The 26,497-nt window shown below is 35.5% G+C and overlaps 1 protein-coding gene across 19 annotated transcripts in view; it reads right to left on the reverse strand.

Annotated features, from left to right (window-relative positions):
* Positions 1-26,497, reverse strand: part of USP15 (ubiquitin specific peptidase 15) — a 129,441-nt gene that overhangs the window by 73,121 nt on the left and 29,823 nt on the right. For all 19 annotated transcript variants that reach the window (XR_014081914.1, XR_014081916.1, XR_014081912.1 and 16 more), the window contains exons 3-4: positions 19,502-19,632; positions 2,797-2,923 (exon numbers count right to left, since the gene is read on the reverse strand). Coding sequence is in view for 9 of the 19 variants with exons in the window: in XM_081588936.1 (XP_081445062.1) it covers positions 2,797-2,923; positions 19,502-19,632 (258 nt within the window). In the remaining 10 variants the exon portion in view is untranslated. The remainder of the gene's footprint in view (positions 1-2,796; positions 2,924-19,501; positions 19,633-26,497) is intronic.

Here is a 26,497-nt window from a genome sequence, read left to right on the forward strand (position 1 = left end):
AAGAAATTTCCTATAAAATGCCTAAAACATAGCAAGTACTCAGTAATTGCTAACTACTATGATAACTATAACCATGAAGTTTCTAAAATTCCTTACTTGATTAATTTTAATTTTTGCAAAACTTTTCGCTTAGAAAGCAAACATGTTCTAATACAGATTTTCGAATTTTTAAAACTAGGACCTATGGTAAGGAACTGTGACCCAGTTTACACATATATGTAGATATTTTGTATTCTGATATTTTCCATTCTCTTTATCTCCCAATGTTTAATGACCACAAAAGTACAGATAACACAGTTTGAAAAAATCATTCCAATACAGAAAGAAGTGTCAGCTATACAAAAAATTTACTCATATACAATTTTAAGGCATATATCCAAAGTATGTAGCATTTTAAAGTATTAGTAAATTTAAACTATGTGAATTAAAACCTATTAAATCATAAACTTTTTGAAGCAGAGATTCTTTACAAATTATCTCCTTGATAATTCTTGGTGGTGGAGGTGGTTTAGTCGCTAAGTTGTGCCTGACTCTTGCGATCCGACGGACTGTAGCCTGCCAGGCTTCTCTGTCCACAGGATTCTCCAGGCAAGAATACTGGAGTGTGTTGCCTTACCTATTACCTTATGTAAAGACTCTGAAATACTTGTTTTTCAGAGTTTTAAGTTCAGAAATTAAACCTTAGATCTTCATATAATGAGTTTTTAAACATTTTTTCAGTAAACTGATGTTCTAAAATAAGATTTTTTATTGCCTCATATAATTTACATGTTCTTTTCCTATAAAAATGAGGTAAGGAACAAAGAAAATAAAAGAAAAACAAAAGAAACTTTAAAATAACTAGAAAACATTATTTACACCAAGCATTTAAGAGGTAGTTTATTTATATTCTAATTGGCTGAAAATTTCAGAAATTAAGTCTCTGAATTAATTTTAATAGATAATCTTTGTTGGACATAGATTCTTACTGTGCACATTTTGATATCATGATTAATGTAATTTCATAAATTACATTTAAAACTTTCAGTTTTCAGGATGTAGAAATGTTTTACTTTCCTGAATATGTTCCAAAAATCGAGAAGTACAAAAGTTAAGTACTTTATCCACCATAACGTAACAAAAAAGACATTTATATGGAGTTTCTAACATTTTAAGCATTCTTTTAGAAAGATGACTGTATGAGTTTATTGAAATTTCATCTCAACTTATAAATGTTTTAGCTAAGTAAAGAGAGGGAGAATAAAAAATTCATACATAATATATGGCAGAAACATTAGGACTAACCAAGCATTAGGTACTGAAGAATGGTACTACTTCATGGAAATTATGGGTTAAAAGTATTTTCTTGCAGTGAAATGGCTAAGTGGTGAAAGCCAAATGTACTTATGAAATTCAGAAATATTTTATTTAAAATAAAGTGTATCTAATGACTGATTTTAACAAGGAAAGCTACATAGGTGTAATTCATAAATTTGCTAATCTCGCTTTCTTGCTGAGTTCTACATTAAGTGTTATGTCCTTCTCCAGTGCCCATTTATATTTTCCAACAAGATCAATGTTATTACCATTAATTTTCTTTTCCAAGAACTTTATTTGAAAATAACTACCATTTATAATTTTTATTTTCGGTTGTGTCATCAAAAAATACTGCAATTGTTACTAAATGCATAACCATGTACTTAAAAAACATTTTATTCAATATATTCCTTTTTAAAATTGAAGTATAATTGACATGCAGTATTATATTAGTATTAGGTGTGTGACATAATGGTTTAAAACTTATATACATCATTAAATGATCACCAATAATTTATGAATTGGTGATCCATCAATCAGCATACATAGTTAAAAAATTTTTTTCCTTGTGATGAGAACTTTTAAAATTTACTTTCTTAGCAACTTTCAAATTTGCAATATAATATTACTGATTACAGTCACCATGCTGTACATTAAATCCTCATGACTTATTTTATAACCACAAGTTTATACCTCTTAATCTCCTTCACCCATTTCACCCAACCCCTAAGCCCCACTCATCTGGCAGCCAATCTGTTCTTTGAGTCTATGAGCTTTGTTTTGTTTATTCAATACATCCTTGATTTAAAATTAAAATGTAGCTTTTAAGCAGAATTTTTAAAATTTACATGTATTTTAACATACATCTATTTGTGTAGAAATGTAAATATATGGGCTTCCTTGGTGGTTCAGACAGAAAATATATAAACATATGTAGATAGATAAATATATAGACAGAGTTAAGCACACATATTTGATACTATAATTCTGTAACCTACTTATTATATAAAAAAAAAAAAATCAGTGAGTCATAATAATGCTAAGCCCACTGCTTTAGTAGCTATTTAATTGTATTTAGATTCCCAAGAATGAGAGAAAAAAACAAGTCATTTTTCATGGCAAGAAGGGTAAATTATTATTATTAATAAATATATGTCACCTGACAAAGTTTTACCTAAAGTATTTAAAGTTCTATGTTAATTTATAATTCACGTTACAAACATGACATATATTTTCAAATGCTAAATTAAAACTATAATTATTTGATTTTTTTAAAAGTAAAATGGCACAAATATTAAACTCATCTAATAACGTAAAGTACATCTAGAAATGATAAACAATTCAACTTTAAGCTATGAGATATTGTATCAAGCTTGGAAATCTGTACTATCCAAGGATAAACCTTTTAAATGGTTTTCATCTTAGTAGCATATAGCAAATAGAACTTTAAATAAATCTCGAACAGCAATGGTCTAACGAAGAGGTGGGATCTTGCATTACCTATTGTGTCAGCTTTGCTGAATCTCCGCGTTACGACATTGTTCATGTTTCCATTCTCACAGAGCTTCAGTTCTGTGAGATACACCTCTACTTTGCAGTGCTTCACAAACATACCCTGCTCAACCACCTAAAAACAAAACAAACTAATGTCAGCTATAGTTTGATATATTTTAGTGTTTTGAATAACATATCTCTAAAGAGACTTTAGAAAAATCAGATCTCCAGTGAAAAAACCATAACTATTAAAACCCATCGATATAAAAGATACTGGATAGCTGAAAAAGAAAGGAACATTTTTGGAAATATTAATATTTAACAGAATATGAACAATCATGATACAAATATTAACACACAGTATAGTAAGGCATTCTACTACTCTACGGAGATACTTTGATATACTATAAATAATGAATACACTTAGTATTTATGATGAGAAAGTGCATGCAAACTGTAAATACAGTTCCAATTAAAGATACACACATACTTTATCTTTTAGCACTTGATCTCAAGCAAAAAACCTTTAAAAACCACTTTAAGTTTTATATAATTTCAGCTAGCAACATCTATAATAACACTCTGTATGTTAAAATAAATCTTTTAAAACGGTAACTCCAAATTACTGCTGCCAAAATATTCAGCTATGCCCTGTAATTGATATGTTAGTTTTCCATCCTAAGATGACTTTGTTTGACCTTTAAATGCACACTGAGTAGTTCCAGGCAACAAATGAAAGGAACAAAAAGCTGCTAAACATGCAAACAATAAAGCAGAAAGAGGAAAAAATGTATATATCAGGGTCACCTTTTTAATAAGTATATTTCCTTTTGATCTTCTAAAGGTTAACTGTAGGATTTCAGTCATGAACACTGTTTCTGAAAATAGTCATCAGCCTGATATGTGATACATTAGACAAATATGGCAAAAGGGAGGCTCCAAATGACTGTTGTATTCACTTGCTTAGCATCAGTTCAGTAAGGGACTCAAAATTTGTCTTTCACTTGCAAGGAAGTTGTTTTCAGCTCAAAAAGTTCAAAGGTAGTTTGCTAGTATTTAAAATGTCCAATCCAATGCTAATTTTTATGATACTTTATCATATATAATCTCCTAGTCACACTTGTTACATTCACATTTCTAAAGTAATAGTGTGTGATTCTGTAATAAACACATTATATAAACTAGTATATTAGTGTCTAAACCAGAACTAATTAAATTTGTTCTATATCTTATTCGAAGTTAAGAATGAAGCAAAGGATATTACATCATTTATAAGATTAATGGAGCTATAAAGCTAGGAATCAAATATTCTTAACAATCTGAAATTTCTGCCCTGAGACTCAATATTCAAGTAAGAATCCTAAATTAAGTTAGTTACTAATCATCAGTAGGTTGCCAAACTGAGGTACTCACAGCCCTCATTTTATGGGGTGGGGGGGGAATTCTAACAGTAGAGCAGGTAATGGGATAAGTAAACAGGATAAAATTTTTTAAAAAGAGAGAAAACTGTCCATTATGATTTACATTGAGGTATGTATTCTCTAAGTAAGCAGTTTCTTTTTTTTTTTTTTAATTGAGAATTAGTTTTCATACTACAATAGACATTTTCCTGGAAAGAATCTGGTGATTTAACTGTCAGAAGCTCACTGTCAACAATAAAAAAACATTAATTCTCTATTTCACTACTATATATAACACAGACAACCAACAAGGATCTATAGTATAGCACAGGGAACTCTACTCAATATTCTGTGATAATCTACATGAGAAAAGAATTTAAATAAGGATGAATACATACACATGTATAACTGACTCATGTTGCTATACACCCCAAACTAATACAACATTGTAAATCAACTATACTCCAATAAACTAAAATTTTTAAAAAATTAAGATTACTTCAAAAACCACTCCTTACTAGTATTCAGAATTTTTTCATTTTTTTCTTTTCTCTAACATCTTACAGTGCTAATTAGCACTACTCAGAATACTATTACTGTATTTAGAAGATATTTTAGTTTATAAAAGTAGTGTATTAAAAAGTTTTTTGAAGCAAGATATGAATTTGTCCTCTAACAATTTTTATTTGAAAGAATCATACTACATGAATGATTAAAGACTGAATAGCACTGCATCAGAGAAAAATAATTAGCATATTTATATATTAGTGTCATATTATGTACATTATTTGTTCATTTAGTAACTCCTTTATATTTGTGTACATAAAGTATCCTATCTTCATTAAAAATGTTTGTGCTGAAAATAATCTTTAAAATGATGGCTATTAAGGCTGTAAAAGGAAGAAATAGGCTTATAAAATATAGGATACAAAGTTATATTTATCTAGTTACTATAACCATTAAAATATACATTTGAAATAAGACAGGAAGGTGAATATTCAGAAGTAACAGTTATGTTTCAGAATTAGAGATGACAGCTAAAGTGTTTTTTTTCCTAGGTGAATTATAATATTTTTCTACATTATAGATAAGGAGCAAGCATAAGATGAAATCTATGCTTGGATTCTATTAATTCATGGCCACAATGAAGGTCAAGTTTCTTTACTAAGTTAGTTAAGGAAATATAAGTTAAAGCTGAATTAAAATAAACATAATTTCCATTCGTTCATTTTGCTTTGAATACTAGTGGGCAATCTGACTAAAGTCATGCAATATACCTGATAAACCTAATGTAGTCCACTCTTTACAGCGACTTATGAAAGAAATGACTTCAAGTGATTACTTCTCTCCTCTTGGAAATAGGAAGTAATTCCTAAAGAAATCTGTTACTTCAAAACAATTTGATAACACTGGGCCTAATGGACATATTTACTAATTTTGAGGAGTTATACTCATTTTAGCAGCATTTACTAAGCACCTATGCTCAGTGTTAGAAATACACAGTGAATTAGACCCAGTCCTTGAAAAGAGTAAGAACACCTAGTGGTAAAAAGACAGACAGACTAGTAGAGAAGTGTAATACAAATATGAAATCACAGGTGTTAATGTATAACACAAATCTTACTTGTGATATTCTATACAAACATTTCAGGATACTTCAAAAACAAGAACACAAACATAACCATAACAATATTATCACACCTAAAGTATTAAAATGAATCCCTTAATATCAAATATCCATTAAATTAAAACCAATTAAAACAAAATGACTTTTAATATCAATCCAAATAAAGCCCATACACTGCAATTGAGAAGTCTCAAGTGTCTTTTAACCAAAAAACTCACCATCTATCTTTTTATTCTTACAATTTTTAGTAAGACTACTTCATAGATTTTGAGTTATATTCTAACAAGATGCAGATAATATCTAGTTCCCCCTCTTTTTATGATGTTGGTGGCTCAGATGGTAAAGAATCTGCCTGCAATGTGGGAGACCCGTGTTCAATCCCTGGGTCAGGAAGATCCCCTAGAGAAGGAAATGGCAACTCACTCCAGTATGCTTGCCTGGAGCATCCCATGGACAGAGGAGCCTGGTGTGCTATAGTCCATGAGGTCACAAACAGTCGGACACGACTGAGTGACTAAGCAGCAGCAGCAGACATTAATTAACTAGCACCTAGATCAGAGGTGGGGCTTCCCTGGTGACTCAGTGGTAAAGAACTCATTTGCCAATGAAGGAGACAAGGGTTCAATCCTTGGGTCGGGGAGATCCCCTGGAGAAGAAAAGAGCCACCCACTCCAGTACTCTTTTCTGGGAAATCCCATGGACAGAGGAGACTGGAGGGCTACAGTCCATGGGGCTGCAAAAGAGTCAACAAAGCAACTAAACAACAACAGATCAGGGGTGGGCTGATGATGATCCATAGGCTAAAACTGACTCCTTTTTTTGTAAATAACACTTTACTGGAACATAGTTATTCCCATTTGTTTACGTATCACCAATGGCTGTTTTTGCACCCAAAACAGCAGAGATGAGTAGCTGCCAAAGTGAACAATTTGGCCCATAAATCTGAAAAGATTTATTGTCTTTTACAGAATAAGTCTGGTGACCCTTTGACCATTAACTCATTAGGTCTTCTTCAATTTTGCTCAGTAGTGTTTGGTAATTTTCATTGTAGAAAAGCAGTTTTTGTAAGTTTTATTTCTTAGTACGTTTATCTCTTAGAAACATTATTTTAAGATTCAACTTTGTTGATTATATATAATTGGTTTTTCTACTAATATATTTACCTTATATCCATACCCCTTGTGAAACTTAATTATTAATTTTAATGGTTTATTTGGTACACCTTTTGGAATTTTCAACATATACAATTATGTCTTCTACAACATTACAATTTTACTTCATCATCTTTAATCCTTATTCTTTTAGTTCTTTTCCTTGCATTACCAACTGGCTAAGACCTCTAATATAGTTATCCTTGTATTGTCCCCGATCTGAGAGGGACAGCTTTGAATACTTTACCAATAAGTATTGTCTGCAATAGCTTTCAATTTCTAGTTTAAAAAAAAAAATCATAAATTGATACTGAGTTTTAGCAAATGCATTTTCTGCATCTACTGAGATGGGTTTTCTACTTTATTCAGATAATACTAAAATTATAACAAGTGATTTTCAAAGTAAAATAAAAATTGTGTTTGAAAAAAATCCAGCCTGGCTATTTATTTTTAAACTTTTTATTTTGTATTGGAGTACAGCCAATTAACAATGTTGTGATAGTTTCAGGTGAACAGTGAAGGGACTCAGCTATACATATACATAGCTATCCCTGCAGCCTGGGCATTTTTAACTCCCTTTTTGCCCATTTCTGGCCTGGCTTGCTAATACTGTGTTATTAAATATTTGGTAGAATATTCACTGGTGATGTTTTCTAGAGTCAACAGTTTTCTTTGTGAAAAGATGTTTATTTAATGATTTAGCTTCTTTATTCAGACATGGCAATTGAGATTTTCTATTTCTCACTCAACACTAGTGCATTTTTCTCTAGACATTTGACACTCTTCTAGACATCCGTCCACTTCATCTAAAGTTTCAAATTACATAAAATTGTTCAAAATCAATCTTTTAAAAATGTCTTTGGACTTGCTATGGTATCCCCCTTTTCATTCCTAATACAGATGATTTGTGCCTATTTTCCTTTTATTCTTGATTAGAGTCTTGCCAGGACTCATCTTTATTTTACTAGTCTAATTACAATGTTCTTTCAATTCAGTTCAGTCGCTCAGTCGTGTCCGACTCTCTGCGACCCCATGAATTGCAGCATGCCAGGCCTCTCTGTTCATCACCAACTCCCGGAGTCTACCCAAACCCATGTTCATCGAGTCGGTGATGCCATCCAACCATCTCATCCTCTGTCGTCCCCTTCTCCTCCCGCCCCCAATCCTACCCAGCATTAGGGTCTTTTCCAATGAGTCAACCCTTCGCATGAGGTGGCCAAAGTATTGGAGTTTCAGCTTCAACATCAGACCTTCCAATGAACACCCAGGATTGATCTCTTTTAGGATGGATTGATTGGATCTCCTTGCAGTCCAAGAAACTCTCAAGAGTCTTCTTCAACACCACAGTTCAAAAGCATCAATTCTTCGGCGCTCAGCTTTCTTCACCGTCCAACTCTCACATCCATACATGACCACTGGAAAAACCATAGTCTTGACTAGACGGACTTTTGTTGGCAAAGTAATGTCTCTGCTTTTAAACATGCTATCTAGGTTGGCCATAACCTTCCTTCCAAGTAGAAAGAATGATGGGATGGAGCCAAAGCAAAAACGATACCCAACTGTGGATGTGATTGGTGATAGACGCCAAGTCCGATGCTGTAAAGAGCAATATTGCATAGGAACCTGGAATGTTAGGTCCATGAATCAAGGCAAACTGGAAGTAGTCAAACAGGAGATGGCAAGAGTGAACGTTGACATTCTAGGAATCAGCGAACTAAGATGGACTGGAATGGGTGAATTTAACTCAGATGACCATTATATCTACTACTGTGGGCAAGAATCCCTTAGAAGAAATGGAGTAGCCATCATGGTCAACAGAAGAGTCCGAAATGCAGTACTTGGATGCAATCTCAAAAACGACAGAATGATCTCTGTTCGCTTCCAAGGCAAACCGTTCAATATCACGGTAATCCAAGTCTATGCCCCGACCAGTAACGCCGAAGAAGCTGAAGTTGAACGATTCTATGAAGACCTACAAGACCTTCTAGAACTAACACCCAAAAAAGATGTCCTTTTCATTATAGGGGACTGGAATGCAAAAGTAGGAAGTCAAGAAACACCTGGCGTAACAGGCAGGTTTGGCCTTGGAGTACAGAATGAAGCAGGGCAAAGGCTAATAGAGTTTTGCTACGAGAACGCACTGGTAATAGCAAACACCCTATTCCAACAACACAAGAGAAGACTCTACACGTGGACATCACCAGATGGTCAACACCGAAATCAGATTGATTATATTCTTTGCAGCCAAAGATGGAGAAGCTCTATACAGTCAGCAAAAACAAGACCGGGAGCAGACTGTGGCTCAGATCATTAACTGCTTATTGCCAAATTCAGACTTAAATTGAAGAAAGTAGGGAAAACCACTAGACCATTCAGGTATGACCTAGATCAAATCCCTTATGAGTATACCGTGGAAGTGACAAATAGATTTAAGGGACTAGACATGATAGACAGAATGCCTGATGAACTATGGACAGAGGTTCGTGACATTGTACAGGAGACAGGGATCAAGAAAATCCCCATGGAAAAGAAATGCAAAAAAGCAAAATGGCTGTCTGAGGAGGCCTTACAGATAGCTGGGAAGAGAAGAGAAGCGAAAAGCAAAGGAGAAAAGGAAAGATATTCTCATCTGAATGCAGAGTTCCAAAGAATAGCAAGGAGAGATAAGAAAGCCTTCCTCAGCGATCAGTGCAATGTTCTTTACAATGAATCAACTCTGGTCATTTAATGCATTTTTTTTTTTTCTGTTTTCTGTTTTACTTCATATTGGTTCTTGATTAGTCTTAATTTCCTTTTCTTCTTTTCTTGAAATAACAGTCTACCTTCTTTTCCAGTATTTACGTTCAAAGAATGACTTTAGTCATTCTTTTATGCTGTACAGTTAGCAATCAGTTCAAAATACGTCTACTTTTCCATGTTAATCTCTGACCGAAGGATTACTTAGAAGTATATTGTTTCATTTCTAGGTAGCTGAGAGATCATCTAGTTATCTTTTTGTTACTGATTTCTAAATTCCTTGAGAGACAGAAAATACACCGAATAATTTCTAGCATACAGTACTGGAATTTGCTTGATGGCCCAGGATGTGTTAAAAAATGTTTGTATCCTGCACTAAGTGCAGTGCATGTCAATTAGGTCAAGATGGTTAATCACGTTCAAATCTGCTTCCGAGCTTACTCATGCGTTATTGGCAGGCCTCTGTTCCTTTGCAGCTGTTGGCAGAGACTTCAGTTCCTCATCATGTGAGTCTTTCCATAGGCTGAATGCATGACATTTGGCTTCACTCAAGAGTGACTGATCCAAGAGAGAGCAAGAGAGCACTCCCAAGTTAGAAGTATCAGTATCTTTTATAAACTAATCTTGGCAATATATAATACTATCACTTCTGCTGTACTTTACCAGTCACAGAGACCAACTCTGGGATGATGTAGACTACATAAGAGTATGAATAACAAGAGGTAGTAATAACCTGGGTGCAAGGCTATCTCCCACAGTACACCCTCTGGTACCAATAAAGTTATTGTCCCTGTCACCAACATGCAAAATACACTCCACCCCTGCAAAGCCCCCAACTAGTCTCATCCCGTTATAGCATCAACTCAAAGTTCAGAAACCTGTCATCTATATCTGATGAAGGTACAGATGAAGATCCTTGGATATAAGTTCCTTAAGCATCTCGAGTATGAGCCTATAGATATATAGGCCCGTGAATGAGAAGATAAATTTACTGCCCCACTTAACACCCAAAATAAAATGATGGGGCAAGCAGAAGATAATCTCAGACAGATATTTCTGTTAAAGTGGGGAAATGAAGGGGTACAAAGAAGTTATTAGTCTACAGAAATTCTGAAATTCACCTGACCAAACACTGAAAGTTCCTTGATTAGGGCTCACTTTTGCCTTGACCTGAAAAAAATGACTCTTCGTAACACCTGGTTCTGTTTTCTGAGTCACCTTCTTTCATGAAAGTTAGCACACGTTTGCAGTTGAGTAAATTCTTAGTCTGATTTCTGCTTGTATAAGTCTGGGAGGTCAAAGGTTTCTAAAATTTTATGCTCTCTCTGCAGTCCAAAATGGCAGTGGTTTTTGAAAACACTGTGGATCTCCACCGGCTTTCACCGGAGTTTAACCCAGGAGGCAAAAGTCACAACCACAAATGTTCTCTAGGTAAGTCCTTTCTACTCGGGGTTTATATCGAAAAGGCTCAGGGACATCACCCTGAAGCTTCTTAGAAGCCCTACGGTCCTAAAAGTCATATACTGAAAGGAAGTGTAAAGTACACCCTGAAATTCTTTAAAGGGCCTTTTTTTCTGAAGTGTACTGTGAGGCACCACCTTCGACTTCTCTGAGGTCTTAAGAAAGAAATTTTACAGTCACAACCTTAGGTTTCAACTTTAGACCATGCTTTCTTAAGAATGCCTTGAGTTTGATTTTTGCTTGGAAGCATTTCTTTGTTTCAGTATTGTTTGTCATCTGGAGAGGCTAATTTTCAAAACTAGCAAGTCTTGTCTCCTTTTTATTTAACAGTCCTTTCTTCAGCTTCTCTTTTCTCACATCTTACTAGAAGCAGAACAAGAAGAAACTCATCAGTACTTTCAACGTTTTGGCAGATTAATAAGTTCATTAAATGTATTTTTTACCTTTCAGTGACATGTTGTTAAAAGTTTCTTCCATCTGATGACAAAAATCACTGGGTTCCAATAAGATTTTCCTCACTTTAAGATCTCACTGGCAGCCTCCTCAAAGTCTAAAACTCTACTATTAATTTATTCAGGGCACTTTAGGCTTTTATTAATACTCTTAAAATTTTCACAGCTTTTACCTACTTCCCCGTTCCAAAGCCACTACATCTCAAGTTTCTGTTACCATAACACACAACTTTCAGGTACCAAAATCAGTATTAGCTACCTGTGTGTGTATGCTCATTTGCTCAGTCATGTCTGACTCTTTACAACCCCATGGACTGAGCCCACCAGGCTCCTCTGTCCATGGAATTTTCCAGACAAGAATACTGGAGTGGGTTACCATTTTCTTCTCCAGGGAATCTTTCTGACCCAGGGATCGAACCTAGGGTCTCGTGTCTTCCAGCATTGGCAGGCAGATTCTTTACCACTGTGCCACCTGGAAAGCCCATATTAGCTACTTACTTCTGCATAATAAATTTCCCCAAGTTTTTATCAGCTTAGCAAAGCAAACAGTATCTCACATAGTTTCTGAGGGTCAAGAATCCGGGGCAGCTTAGCTGCGCTGGTCTGGCTTGGGGTTTCTCACAAGGCTGTTGTCAAGCTGTGGGCTGAGACCTCAATTATCGAAAGTTCAAATGAGACTGGCGGATTCACTTCCAAGCTCACTCAAATCATTGTTAGCAGATCTCCAGTCTTCTCTACTGCCCAGAGATCTCAGCTCCTTAACATGTAAGCCTATCCATAGGCTGCCTGAGTGTGCAGGTGAATTTCTCAGACTGAGAAATGAGAGAGAGCAATAGGGTGTGTGCACCCAAGACATAAAGCCAAGGTGTCTTTTATAATTTAATCTTTTATTTTTAAAATTAGGAGCAATAACATATTAGTTTCAGGTGTACAACACAACTATTCAATATTTGTATATATGGTGCAATGATCACCACAGCAAGTCTAGTTAACATTCATCACCTTACATAATTACGTTTCTTTTCTTATGATTAAACTTTTAAGATCTTCTAGAAGTCTTCAGTTCAGTTCAGTCACTCAGTCGTGTCCAACTCTTTGTGACCCCATGAACTGCAGCACGCCAGGCCTCTCTGTCCATCGCCAACTCCCGGAGTCTACCCAAACCCATGTCCATCAAGTCGGTGATGCCATCCAACCATCTCATCCTCTGTTGTCCCCTTCTTCTCCTGCCTTCAATCCCACCTAGCATTAGGGTCTTTTCCAATGAGTCATCTCTTCGCATGAGATGGCCAAAGTATTGGAGTTTCAGCTTCAACATCAGTCCTTCCAATGAACTCCCAGGATTGATCTCCTTTAGGATGGATTGATTGGATCTCCTTGCAGTCCAAGGGACTCTCAAGAGTCTTCTCCAACACCACAGTTCAAAAGCATCAATTCTACAGGGCTCAGCTTTCTTCACCGTCCAACACTCACATCCATACATGACCACTGGAAAAACCATAGCCTTGACTAGATGGACTTTTGTTGGCAAGGTAATGTCTTTGCTTTTAAATATGCTATCTAGGTTGGCCATAACCTTCCTTCAAAGGAGTAAGCGTCTTTTAATTTCACGGCTGCAATCACCATCTGCAGTGATTTTGGAGCCCCCCAAAAATAAAATCTGACACTGTTTCCACTGTTTCCCCATCTATTTCCCATGAAGTGATGGGACCAGATGCCGTGATCTTAGTTTTCTGAACGTTGAGCTTTAAGCCAACTTTTTCACTCTCCTCTTTCACTTTCATCAAGAGGCTCTTTAGTTCTTCTTCACTTTCTGCCATAAGGGTGGTGTCATGTGCATATCTGAGGTTATTGATATTTCTCCCGGCAATCTTGATTCCAGCTTGTGTTTCTTCCAGCCCAGCGTTTCTCATGATGTACTCTGCATATAAGTTAAATAAGCAGGGTGACAATATACGCCTTGACGTACTCCTTTTCCTATTCGGAACCAGTCTGTTGTTCCATGTCCAGTTCTAACTGTTGCTTCCTGACCTGCATACAGGTTTCTCAAGAGACAGGTCAGATGGTCTGGTATTCCCATCTCTTTCAGAATTTTCCACAGTTTATTGTGATCCACAGAGTCAAAGGCTTTGGCATGGTCAATAGATGTTTTTCTGGAACTCTCTTGATTTTTCGATGATCCAGCGGATATCAAATACGAAATATAGTATTTTTAACTATAGTCACTACACTGTACAATATAGTCCCATGACTTATTTTGTAATTGTAAGTTTATACCTTTTGACCTAAAATCTAATCTTGAAAGTGATAATAATGTACTATGATTCTGCTATATGTCACTGGACAGAAAGACCAGTGTAATACAATACCAGTACAGACCCTGGTATACTGTGGATGGGGACTATCCAATGCTATGGCTATGAAGAGGTGGAGATAATGGGGGTTGTCTTGGGGCAACTATCTGCTAATATTGTTACGTACATAATTTTAAACACATTTGACCCTCATTAGAAATTATTACTATTTTAAAGAGCCTAACTTAACACCCATTTATAGTATTTGCTTCTGCCAGTCAACATTTTTTTCCTGTTTCCAAGCTTCAGTACAGAGTAAATTTTCATTCCAAAGACAATTTTTTATTTCTGTCGGTGCAAATATGCTGGTAACAAATCCTATCAATTTATCTGAAAACAACTATTTCACTATTATTCTTAAGGATGCTTTCCAAGGTTATAGAATTCAAGGTTAGTAGTTATTTCTTTCAGTGTGTTGAAGATAAAGCATTATTATTTTATTTTATTTTGGCTTTCTCTTGAGAAAGCATCTGTCTTACCCTTACTTTGAAGGTAATAAATCTTTTTTTCTGGCTATTACCAGGAATATCTTTGTTTTCTTAACAGTTTTACTGTGTATGGTTTTGTCTGTATTTTTTCAGCTTGGGATTCATAGCATTTCTTTAACCTGTAGCATGATACCTTGCATCATATTTGGAAAATTCGCAACTATTAGTTCCAATATTACTTTTTCCCCATACTGTCTTTCCTTTCGAGGAGACCACTTAAATCTATGTTACACTTATTCATTGCATTCCACATGTCCCTCTTTTTTCCTTATTTTCCACTCTTCAGTCTCTTTAAGCTTTAATCTATTTTCTAATAGTGTTATCAATTTATACATTCTGTTTCTTTTTAGTCTAGTATTTCACCCAAATAACCACAGATACACAAATATGAACTGTTAATGTGTCAACTTTGTAACATGTTTCAAATAAACCCAAATACGGTTTGGTCAAATAACAAGCACTTAATTCTTAATGTTTTCATATTAGTGTTCAGTTTTAGAATTACATTTGGTTCTCTTCAATTTTTTTTTTTGAACGTAACAAACACAATATTTTAAGGTTTCTGTCGAATAATTCCGTCATCTGGATTCCTCATCAATCTGTTTCCATTATCCATTGTTTCTCTTGGATTTTGGTTCCACTGTACTTCCTGCCTATTTGCCTGTTTGTTTCTGGTTTTAAGCTGAATGCTTGATATTTTAAGTGAGACATTTGAGTGATGATTTGGGGCTTAGGAAGATGGTTAACTTTGTTTCTATGTGAGAGTAGGGGCATTACCAATTCTAGATTTCCTAATGCAATCAGAAATTAGTAAAACTTGAAGCTGAGCTTCAGATCTAAAAAAACAGTCAAGTCTATTCTTTTAAGTAAGTTCTATTGACATCAGGGTCCTTTCTTTATGTGAGTCCACTGGGATCACATAAAGCATAGCAAAAATGGAAATTTCCAGATTTACTGATTTAAATTAAGATCATGGCATCTGGTCTCATCACTTCATAACAAATAGATGGGGAAACAGTGGAAACAGTGAGAGACTTTATTTGGGGGGGCTCCAAAATCACTGAAGATGGTGACTGCAGCCATGAAATTAAAAGACGCTTGCTCCTTGGAAGAAAAGTTATGACCAAGCTAGACAGCATATTAAAAAGCAGAGACATTACTTTGCCAACAAAGGTTCATCTAGTCAAAGCTATGGTTTTTCCATTAGTCATGTACAAATGTGAGTTGGGACTATAAAGAAAGCTGAGCACCGAAGAACTGAGGCTTTTGAACTGTGGTGTTGGAAAAGACTCTTGACAGTCACTTGGATTGCAAGGAGATCCAACCAGTCCATCCTAAGGGAAATCAGTCTTGAATATTCATTGGAAGGACTGATGCTGAAGCTGAAACTGCAATACTTTGGCCACCTGATGTGAAGGACTGACTCATTAGAAAAGACCTTGATGCTGAGAAAGACTGAAGGCAGGAGGAGAAGGGGACAACAGAAGATGAGATGGTTGGATGGCATCACTGACTCAATGGACGTGAGTCTGAGTAAACTCTAGGAGTTGGCGATGGACAGGGAGGCCTGGCGTGCGGCAGTCCATGGGGTCGCAAAGAGTCAGACACGACTGAGTGACTGAACTGAAGTGATTTAAGTTTGAAGGAAGACATTTTAATAGGTACTCTAGATAATTTAATACACACTAAACTTTGAAAATTATTTTACAAGTGAAGCAAACTCCAACTGCCTCATTAAAAATAAATATATAGCCTCCTAATAGACTTCTTTTTTGGGTCGTGAAGACCTTTTTTGTACAAAAAAGGTCTTCATGACCCAGATAATCAGGATGGTGTGATCACTCACCTAGAGCCAGACATCCTGGGATGTGAAGTCAAATGGGCCTTAGGAAGCATCACTGCGAACAAAGCTAGTGGAGGTGATGGAATTCCAGTTGAGCTATTTCAAATCCTGAAAGATGATGCTGTGAAAGTGCTGCACTCGATATGCCAGCAAATTTGGAAAACTCAGCAGCAGCCAGAGAACTGGAAAAGGTCAGTTTTCATTCCAATCCCAAAGAAAGGCAATGCCAAAGAATGTTCAAACTACCGCACAATTACACTCATCTCACACGCTAGGAAGGTAATGGTTACAATTCTCCAAGCCAGGCTTCAGTAATATGTGAACCGTGTACTTCGAGATGTTCAAGCTTGTTTTAGAAAAGGCAGAGGAACCAAGATCAAATTACCAACATCCGCTGGATCATCATAAAAGCAAGAGTGTTCCATAAAAACATCTATTTCTGCTTTATTGACTATGCCAAAGCCTTTGACTGTGTGGGTCACAATAAACTGTGGAAAATTCTGAAAGAGATGGGAATACCAGACCACCTGACCTGCCTCTTGAGAAACCTGTATGCAGGTCAGGAAGCAACAGTTAGAACTGGACATGGAACAAGACTGGTTCCAAATAGGAAAAGGAGTACGTCAAGGCTGTATATTGTCACCCTGCTTATTTAACTTATATGCAGAGTACATCATGAGAAATGCTGCGCTGGAGGAAGGACAAGCTGGAATCAAGATTGCCTGGAGATACATCAATAACCTCAGATATGCAGATGACACCACCCTTGTGGTAGGAAGTGAAGAGGAACTAAGGAGCCTCTTGATGAAAGTGAAAGAGGAGAGTGAAAAAGTTGGCTTAAAGCTCAACATTCAGAAAACTAAGGTCACAGCATCCGGTCCCATCACTTCATGGCAAATAGATGGGGAAACAGTGGAAACAGTGAGTGACTTTATTTTGGGGGGCCAAAACCACTGCAGATGGTGACTGCAGCCATGAAATCAAAAGATGCTTGCTTCTGGGAAGAAAAGCTATGATCAACCTAGACAGCATATTAAAAAGCAGACACATTACCTTGTCAACAAAGGTCCGTCTAATCAAGGCTATGGTTTTTTCAGTGGTCATGTATGGATATGAGAGTTGGACTATAAAGAAAGCTGAGCACTGAAGAATTGATGCTTTTGAACTGTGGTGTTGGAAAAGACTCTTGAGAGTCCCTTGGACTGCAAGAAGATTCAACCAGTCCATCCTAAAGGAAATCAGTCCTGAATATTCATTGGAAGGACTGATGTTGAAGCTGAAACTCCAATACTTTGGACACCTGATGCGAAGAGCTGACTCATTTGAAAAGATCCTGATGCTGGGAAAGATTGAGGGCAGGAGGAGAAGGGGACGACAGAGGATGAGATGGTTGGATGGCATCACCGACTCAATGGACATGGGTTTGGGTGGACTCTGGGAGTTGGTGATGGACAGAGAGGCCTGGTGTGCTGTAGTTCATGGGGTCGCAAAGAGTCGGACATGACTGCTTGACTGAACTGAACTGAATAGACTTCTTGGGCTTCCCTGGTGGCTCAGATGGTAAAAAATCTACCTATATTTGGGAGAATCCAGGTTAAATCCCTAGATCGGGAAGGTCCCCTGGAGAAGTGAATGGCTACCCACTCCAGTATTCTTGTCTGGGAAACCTCATGGAGAGAGAAGCCTGGCAGGCTTCAGTTGGACACGACTCAGTGACTAAACAACAAGATTTCTTAAACTTTTTTTCTTTCTCCCTATATGAAGTCTTCATGATTCTTTATCTTCTTTAACGTGCTTATCAGACATAGATTTCAAGTAAACAACAAGATTTCTTAAACTTTTTTTCTTTCTCCCTATATGAAGTCTTCATGATTCTTTATCTTCTTTAACGTGCTTATCAGACATAGATTTCAAGAAATGCCAATAAGGCCTCTTTCAAGAAGAAATGTCAATGGAATTGTCAGCTGATCGGTTTACTATATGATATTCTACATTTATTAAGGAAAAAAACACGTGTCATTAATGTTGAATTAATACAAGTTAACACATTGGAAGATATTCTAGACATATGTTTTTCTTTATCCTAGGAATAAAAGTCTTCTTCTGTAGAGTTTTACAGCTAAATATTTTATCCTTCAAATGGTAAAAACACTCAGTTCTATATGAACTATAGATAAAAATCACCGGCCATTTTATATATATATATATATACACACATATATGTGTGTGTGCTCAGTTGTGTCCAACTCTGGGACCCCATGGACTGCAGCCCTCAAGGCTCCTCTGTCCTTGGAATTTTCCAGCCAAGATTACTGGAGTAAATATATATTATATATACATATATATATAAAATTTATTTACGGCTAGCATTCCTAGAAGAGATGAATCTTAACTTTAAATGGGCTATAAGACTGAGTGAAATTAAGGAACAAAACTAATCTACACTAAACTAAATCAAAGGCATATTCACAATCTATTTAGAGAACAAAATTCAATTCTATACCTAAACCACAGATATACAAACTGTTAATATATCAACTTTGTAGCATCAGTTTCAAATAAATCCAATTATGGTTTGGTCTACTAGAAGTTTATACCCTTGTGTTATATAATTGGCTTTTTAATCATTTTTGTGTGGAAATAAAATCAGTTAAATAATTCTGTTCCACCTGACTACACTATCAAATACTTGTATAAGGTTGACAGATCTACCTTAAGTACTGGATATTATTCTACTATTGCAACACTGACACCTTCATAAATGACTTTTTAAGTTCCCCCAAATAAAGAAAATGGGTCATTTTTAATGTTTCTAGACTGTATTTATAAAGCTTAAAACCAAGATAAGAAAAAACCTGCATTTTCAAGTTTTAAGAAAATTTAAGTATGTAAACTCACGTGGCTTTCTAAAAGATCCTGAACCTTGCTACCTCTGTCCTCATTTCCTCACCTATAAAATGGGGATAGTAATACTTACCTTAGAAAGACTTTTTATGAGGATTAAATTAGTTAATAATGTATATGATGTGCTTATGTCAGTGGTTAGCATATAATACATCCTCTATGTGTGCTAGTGTACAGTAACATTTTGATGGTCTTTTTCTCCAACATAATTGAGGAGGCTTCATAAGTCATGGAAATTAACAACAAAATATGAACTGTTTAAGAAAAATATTTCTATTCCTTTCTTAATATGTACCTTTCGTGCTATTGGTTCCTGACCTTCCATCAATGTGTACCAGCTGACAAGTTTATTCCAGCCCTCAGTTGGCAACAGTATGTAATCCAATTCATCAATAAGGTGCTCCTTAAGTGACTGGGCATCGCCATCTACAAAAGGGAAAATAAAATCAATACAGAGAAAGAAGTAATACTATATATCTCTAAATATTATGGTCGAACATACTACAAATTATGTAAATTCATGAAGACTAATTCAGGTATTTAAATGAGGTTTGAAGGAAGCTCTGAAGAGGTTCACAAACTTAAATCTAGGCATTTCAAAATAAACTGTTGCTTTACAAAGTTTCAGTATGTACCATTAGTCAACCAACAGTGTTTTAAAAAGTAACTTTTGTATTATTGAACTCTTAAAGAAATACTAAACTGTTGGTCAGAAGATCCCAATGAAGAGTGTTTCCCAAATATTTTGAGTATCAGAGATCTGCCACACAGTAATAGAGATCACTCCAGCACTAGCTGATGAAGAACATTCAGAAGCAAATCAATAACCTTTTACAATGATACCAAAGCACATGGGCTGAGAACCATGATGGAAATCACAAAAGGGTATCATTACTCCAGAGAGTCCACAATCTAGATTCCTCCACAGATCCAGAGTAGAGGTAGTGGTTCAGTTAGGGTTCTAATTCTATGATCCACTTTCAAAATTCCAGTTGAACAGGGCAGGCCAGAGATCTAGAAGCAATACTGTGAGCTGTACCTATATCACAGTCCTAATCCGAGACTCACTGATTATTATCTGGTCCTTTACTTGAATTTCCAAAGTGTAAAAAACAGAAACAAATAGTTTACTGAGTTATTTGTAAGTGACTCAAAAATATAAAGAAGATTTTCTCATTCTGAGTCAGCCCTGAATTAACAAATATTGGAAGCAAAATTGTTCCAGGCAGCATTTCAATGATAAACTACTACTTTTAACTAGATACAATGATGTAAATCAAGAGGCAAGAAAAATGCTTTAAAAAAGATTATTTACTCTATGTAGGATCAATCTATGGTTACAAAATCATACAAACCTTTGAGAAAGACTATGTTTCATATAGAACAGAAATGAGAAAACTCTAGAATTTTATATGAACTTCAACAGCTGGTACAAAGTAAGTATTAATTTTAAAGCTCAGTTTAAAAAATTCTTAGTTGTAACTTTATTAAATTCTTGATGAAAACTGACTATCTGGAACAAATTTTCAGAACCCTCTGAAAGTGAAACTCTCTCATGCATCATGTACTAAGTCATGTTATAGCAGATGATCATGTTATCTCAGTCAATTCTCAAAACAATCCTATAAGATAAATATCTATTTTAGATTAAAAAATACATTCAAAGACATCAAGTAAATTGCCCAAAACATTCACACAGAAAACTGCAGATACTATGAAAGGTACCATTATGGAAAATACTTTTATCTCAGTTGATTTTCAAAACAATATTATGAAGTAGATAGCTCCATTTTACTTAGTAAATAGATTCAGGTATTGATTAGTCTGCCCAAGCTCACATACAGAAAATTGTAGGCTAGACTCAAACATGTATCTATTTACACTAATATCCATTTTCTTTCCACTATAATAGGCTGCTTCAAAATAAATTTAGGTGTGGAGATTCCTTAAAAAACTGGGAATAGAACTGCCATATGACCCAGCAATCCCACTGCTGGGCATATACACCGAGGAAACCAGAATTGAAAGAGACGCGTGTACCCCAATGTTCATCGCAGCACTGATTACAATAGCCAGGACATGGAAGCAACCTAGATGTCCATCAGCAGACGAATGGATAAGGAAGCTGTGGTACATATACACAATGGAATATTACTCAGCCATTAAAAAAAAAATGCATTTGAATCGGTTCTACTGAGATGGATGAAACTGGAGCCCATTATACAGAGTGAAGCCAGAAAGAAAAACAACAATACAGTATACTAATGCATATATATGGAATTTGAAAGATGGTAACGATAACCCTATATGCGAGACAGAATAAGAGACACAGATGCATAGAACAATTTTATGGACTCTGAGGGAGAAGGTGAGGGTGGGACGTTCTGGGAGAATAGCATTGAAACATGTATATTATCATATGTGAAACAGAACACCATTCCATGTTCGATGCATGAGACAAGGGCTCGGGGCCGGGGCAATGGGATGGCCCAGAGGGATGGGATGGGGAGGGAGGTGGGTGGGGGGTCCAGGAAGGGGAACACATGTAAACCCATGGCTGATTCATGTCAATGTATGGCAAAAACTATTACAATATTGTAAAGTAATTAGCCCCCAACTAAAATAAATAAATTTATAAAAAAATAAATAAATAAATAAAAAAGAAAAAAAAGAAAAAAAACCAAAATAAATTTAGGGAAAGAAAAAAGTTTAAAAATTAAGACTTCTATGTTATTCTCCACAATAATTCAAGAGTCTGGGTAAATGATTTTATTATGTAACAGAATCAAACAGTAATTTATATCTGGTTGTTGTTTAGTCACTAAGTTGTATCCAACTCTTTTGCAACCCCGTGGAAAGCAGCCCGCCAGGCTTCTCTGTCCATGAGATTTCCCAGGCAAGAATACTGGAGTGGGATGCCATTTCCTTCTCCAGGGATCTTCTCGACCCAGGGATCAAATCCATCTCTCTAGATGCCCATCAGCAGATGAATGGATAAGGAAGCTGTGGTACATATACACAATGGAATATTACTCAGCCATTAAAAAGAATACTTTCGAATCAGTTCTAATGAGGTGGATGAAACTGGAGCCTATTATACAGAGTGAAGTAAGCCAGAAAGAAAAACACCAATACAGTATACTAATGCATATATATGGTATTTAGGCAATCGGTAAAGATAACCCTGTATGTGAGACATCAAAAGAGACACAGATAAATAGAACAGTATTATGGACTCTATGAGAGAGGGCGAGGGCGAGGGCGGGATGATATGGGAGAATGTCCTGGAAGCATGTAAATTATCATATGTGAAACGAATCGCCAGTCCAGGTTCAATGCATGACACGGGGTGCTTGGGGCTGGTGCACCGGGATGACCCAGAGGGATGGGATGGAGAGGGAGGTGAAACGGGGGTTCTGGAAGGGGAAAGCATGTACACCCATGGTGGATTCATGTCAATGAATGGCAAAACAAATACAATATTGTAAAGTTAAAAAATAGAAAATAAACTAATCACAAAATTATAATAATAAAAAAATAAATAAAATACATAGGTTCCCAGACTATAAAAAATTGATATATACCACTGAGCCACCTGGGAAGCCCAATAGTGGATAAAATAAAATGATCAATTTTTGAATCATTTTTAAGGGAGGAAGAACAACCCTAAACACAGAACCTCTCATTTTTGTTACTTCTGTGTTTATTGATATAAAATTGATATCAAAACTGCTGAGATTTAAAGTGTACAATTTGTTGTTGTGACATATCAATGCAAGTGTGAAATCATCATTACCAAAATGATAAACATATCCATCAGCATCTCCCCTCACCCCCTAGCTGCAAAGGTTTCCCTGTAGCCCTTTTTTTTGGTGTAATCTCTCCTTCCTGTCCATTCAGGTTCACTGTCCTGTGCCCTGAAAACTGCTTATCTGTGTTTTCCAACTATAGACTAACTGGCACTTTCTAGATTATATAAAATTGGTATGTACAGCTTTATTTGGCGTCATTACTGCTGCATCATTATCTTGAAATCCACCCATATTTTTATGTATCAAGAATTCATTCCTTTTAATTGCTGAGTAGTATTTCATTACTTTATATGAACATTCTGTAATTTGTTTATTCATTCAGCTACTGATGGGCATTTTGGACTGTTTCCAATTTTCTCTACAACAAGTAACACTGATATGAACACTTATGTATAAGTTTTCTCTTCATTTCTCTTGGGTAAATACCGCGGAGTGGAATGGTTGGTTCCTATGGTAAATGTATATTTAGCTTTTTGAGAAACTGCAAGACTATTTCATTACCCAAAATAGTGTATGGAAGTTCTACTTGCTCTACAGCCTCATCAATACTTGGTATGGGTTTATCTTTTAAATTTGAATTTGATAATCATTTTAAATGATTCAAATCATGCACAGTGGGGCCTCATTGTGGTTTTAATCTTCATTTTTTCTAGTGATGCTGAGTATTTTCACATGTGCTTTCTTAAAACACTACCTTCTCTGGTGAAGCATTTGTTTAAGCCTTTTGTCTACTTTTCCCACTGGGCTTTATGGAATTCTTTATTCTGCATATATTTTATCAGCTAAGTAATTTGCAAATACTTTCTCCCACATTGTGGTTTATCTTTTCATTCTCTTAACAGTGTTATTTGAAGAAGCTTTTGTCAATGGTGAATTACAAATCATCAATTTTTCCCTTTATCAATCATGCTTTTTAATTCACACTTAAGAAATCTTTGCTTAACACGGTGTCACAAAAATCTTCTCCTATTTTCTTCCTATGAGTTTCATAGTTTTGGTTTTTACATTTAAGTCTATGGTCTGTTTTGAGATAATTTTGTATATGGTGCTGGGTACAGGTCAAAGTTCATTTGTTTCTGGCAAATAGATACTTAACACTCAAGCAGCATTCATCTATTTAAAAGACTTAACTGAATTTCTCTTACATCTTTATGTAAAATGAATTGGCCATATATGTGTGGATCTACTACTGGATTCTTTAATATGTTCAACTGATTTTTATCTCACACTATATACAAATATTAACTTAAAATTGATCAGAGACAGAAATTTAACAACCAAAACTCAAAAACTCTTTGAAGAAAACATGTCTTTTCTGATCCTGGATTAGGTGATGCTTTCTGCAACAAAATCACAAGCAACCAAAGGAAAAAAATAGATAAACTAGAATTAATCTGCGTTTTAGAGGCACCATCAAGAAAGTAAAAGACATACACAGAATGGGAGACAATTTTTGGAAACCTTGTTTGATAAGGGGCTAGTATCCAGAATACATAAATAACTCTTAAAACCTAACAGTAAACAGACAAATAACCCAATTAAAAAATGAGCACAGGATCTGAATATTTTTCCAAAACAGATATAAGCAGCACAGATAAGATACTTAACATCATTAATCATTAGGGAAATCAAAATAACAAACAGATATCAAAATAACAAATAAAAAAAATCAAAGTAACAATAGATATCAATTCATTGGAAAAGTCCCTGACCCTGGGAAAGAATGAAAGCAGGAGGAAAAGGGGGCTACAGAGGATTAGAGGTTTGGATAGCATCACTGACTCAAAGGATGTGAGTCTGAGCAAACTCCAGGAGACAGTGAAAGACAGGGAAGACTGGCACCACGGGGTCGCAAAGAGTCAGACTTGACTTAGCAACTGAACAACAACCATTTCATACCCATTAGGATGGCTATAATATAAAAGAATAGACAATAATAAGTGTTGGCAAGCTGTGGAGGAACTGGTACCCTACTTGCTGCTGGTGGGAATGTAAAATGGTGCCAACTATTTTGGAAAAGTTAAGCAATTCCTCAAACAGTTAAATACAGAGTTACTATATGACCAAGAACACATCTACACAAAAATTCGTACATGAATAGTTCATGAACGAATTATTCATTCATAGCCAGAAAGTGAAAACAACCCAAATGTCCATCAGTTGATGAACAGATAAATTGTGGCATATCTCTATACAATGGAAAATTATCCATCCACTAAAATAAGAATACTGATTCATGCCACATAAGTGACACTTGAAAACTTTGTGCCAAGCAAAAGAAGTCCAATATTATGGCCACATATTGTTTGATTCCATTTAGATGAAATGTTCACAAAAGGAGAATCCACAGAGACAGAAAATATATTAATGATGGCTTAGGGCTGGGGTCTTGAGAGGGGATGAAGAGTGACTGCTAACAGATATGAAGTTTCTTTCTGGGGTGATGAAAATTTTGTGGAATTAGACAATGGTGATGGTTATAAAACTATGAATATAAAAAAAGAAAGCCAGTGAATTACAGAATTTCAAAGGATGAATTTTATGGTGTGGCAAAGAGTTGGACATGACTGAGCGACTGAACTGAACTGAACTGCAACTCTATCTCATTTTTTAAAAAGCCTACTAGGAATGTGATTTGAAATTGTGTTGAATCTGTAGACTGAGTGGAGGATTAAACAATACTGAGTTTTCTGATCCAATAACATAATTTCTCTCTTTACTTATGCTTTAATTTATCTCAGCAATATCCTGTAGTTTTTAGTTTATATGTATTACAGATTTATCTACATTATATTTTGGTGGCATTATAAAATATATTTTTAAAATTTAAATTCATGTTAGTTCATTTTTAGTGTACAAGAAGCACAACTGGTTTTTGAGTAACGGTCTTGTATCCTATAGGCTAATTTCATTTATTAATTCTAGAAGGTTTCTTTTTGTAGATTTTATTAAATTTTTTACATAGAGACAGGTATTTATGAATAAAGGAAGACTTATTACTTCCTCCTATACAATCTGTCTGTCTTTTACCTTTTCTTCTTGCTTTGTTACACTGTCTAGAACCTCTAGCACAACCTTGGCTTAAAGAGTTGAGAGTAGACATCCTTGCTTTTCCTTGATTTTACAAGGAAAGCACTCAGTCTTTTACTGTTGAGTATGTCATCTGTAGATGCCCGTTTTCATAGATGCCCATTTTCATAGATGCCCATTATGAGGTTGAGGACGTTTCTTTGTATTTTACTCTTTTATATAGTACTCTGGTAATGTTTTTTCTGTATACCTATCCTCTTTATTTTTGGACTTGATTTACTAAAATTCTGTTAATAATAGATGCATCTATGTTCATCAGGGGTATACTGGTTGATGACTTTTTTTTCTTGAAATGTCTCTCTTAGACTTTGGTATCAAAGTAATGCTGGTTTCATTGCATGAAGCAGTCTCTCCTAATTTTTGAAAAGAGCTTTTGTTGAATTGGCATA

Source organism: Giraffa tippelskirchi, chromosome 4 (genome assembly GCF_054371585.1).
Source record: "Giraffa tippelskirchi isolate mGirTip1 chromosome 4, T2T-mGirTip1v1.2.pri, whole genome shotgun sequence".
NCBI lineage: Eukaryota > Metazoa > Chordata > Mammalia > Artiodactyla > Giraffidae > Giraffa > Giraffa tippelskirchi.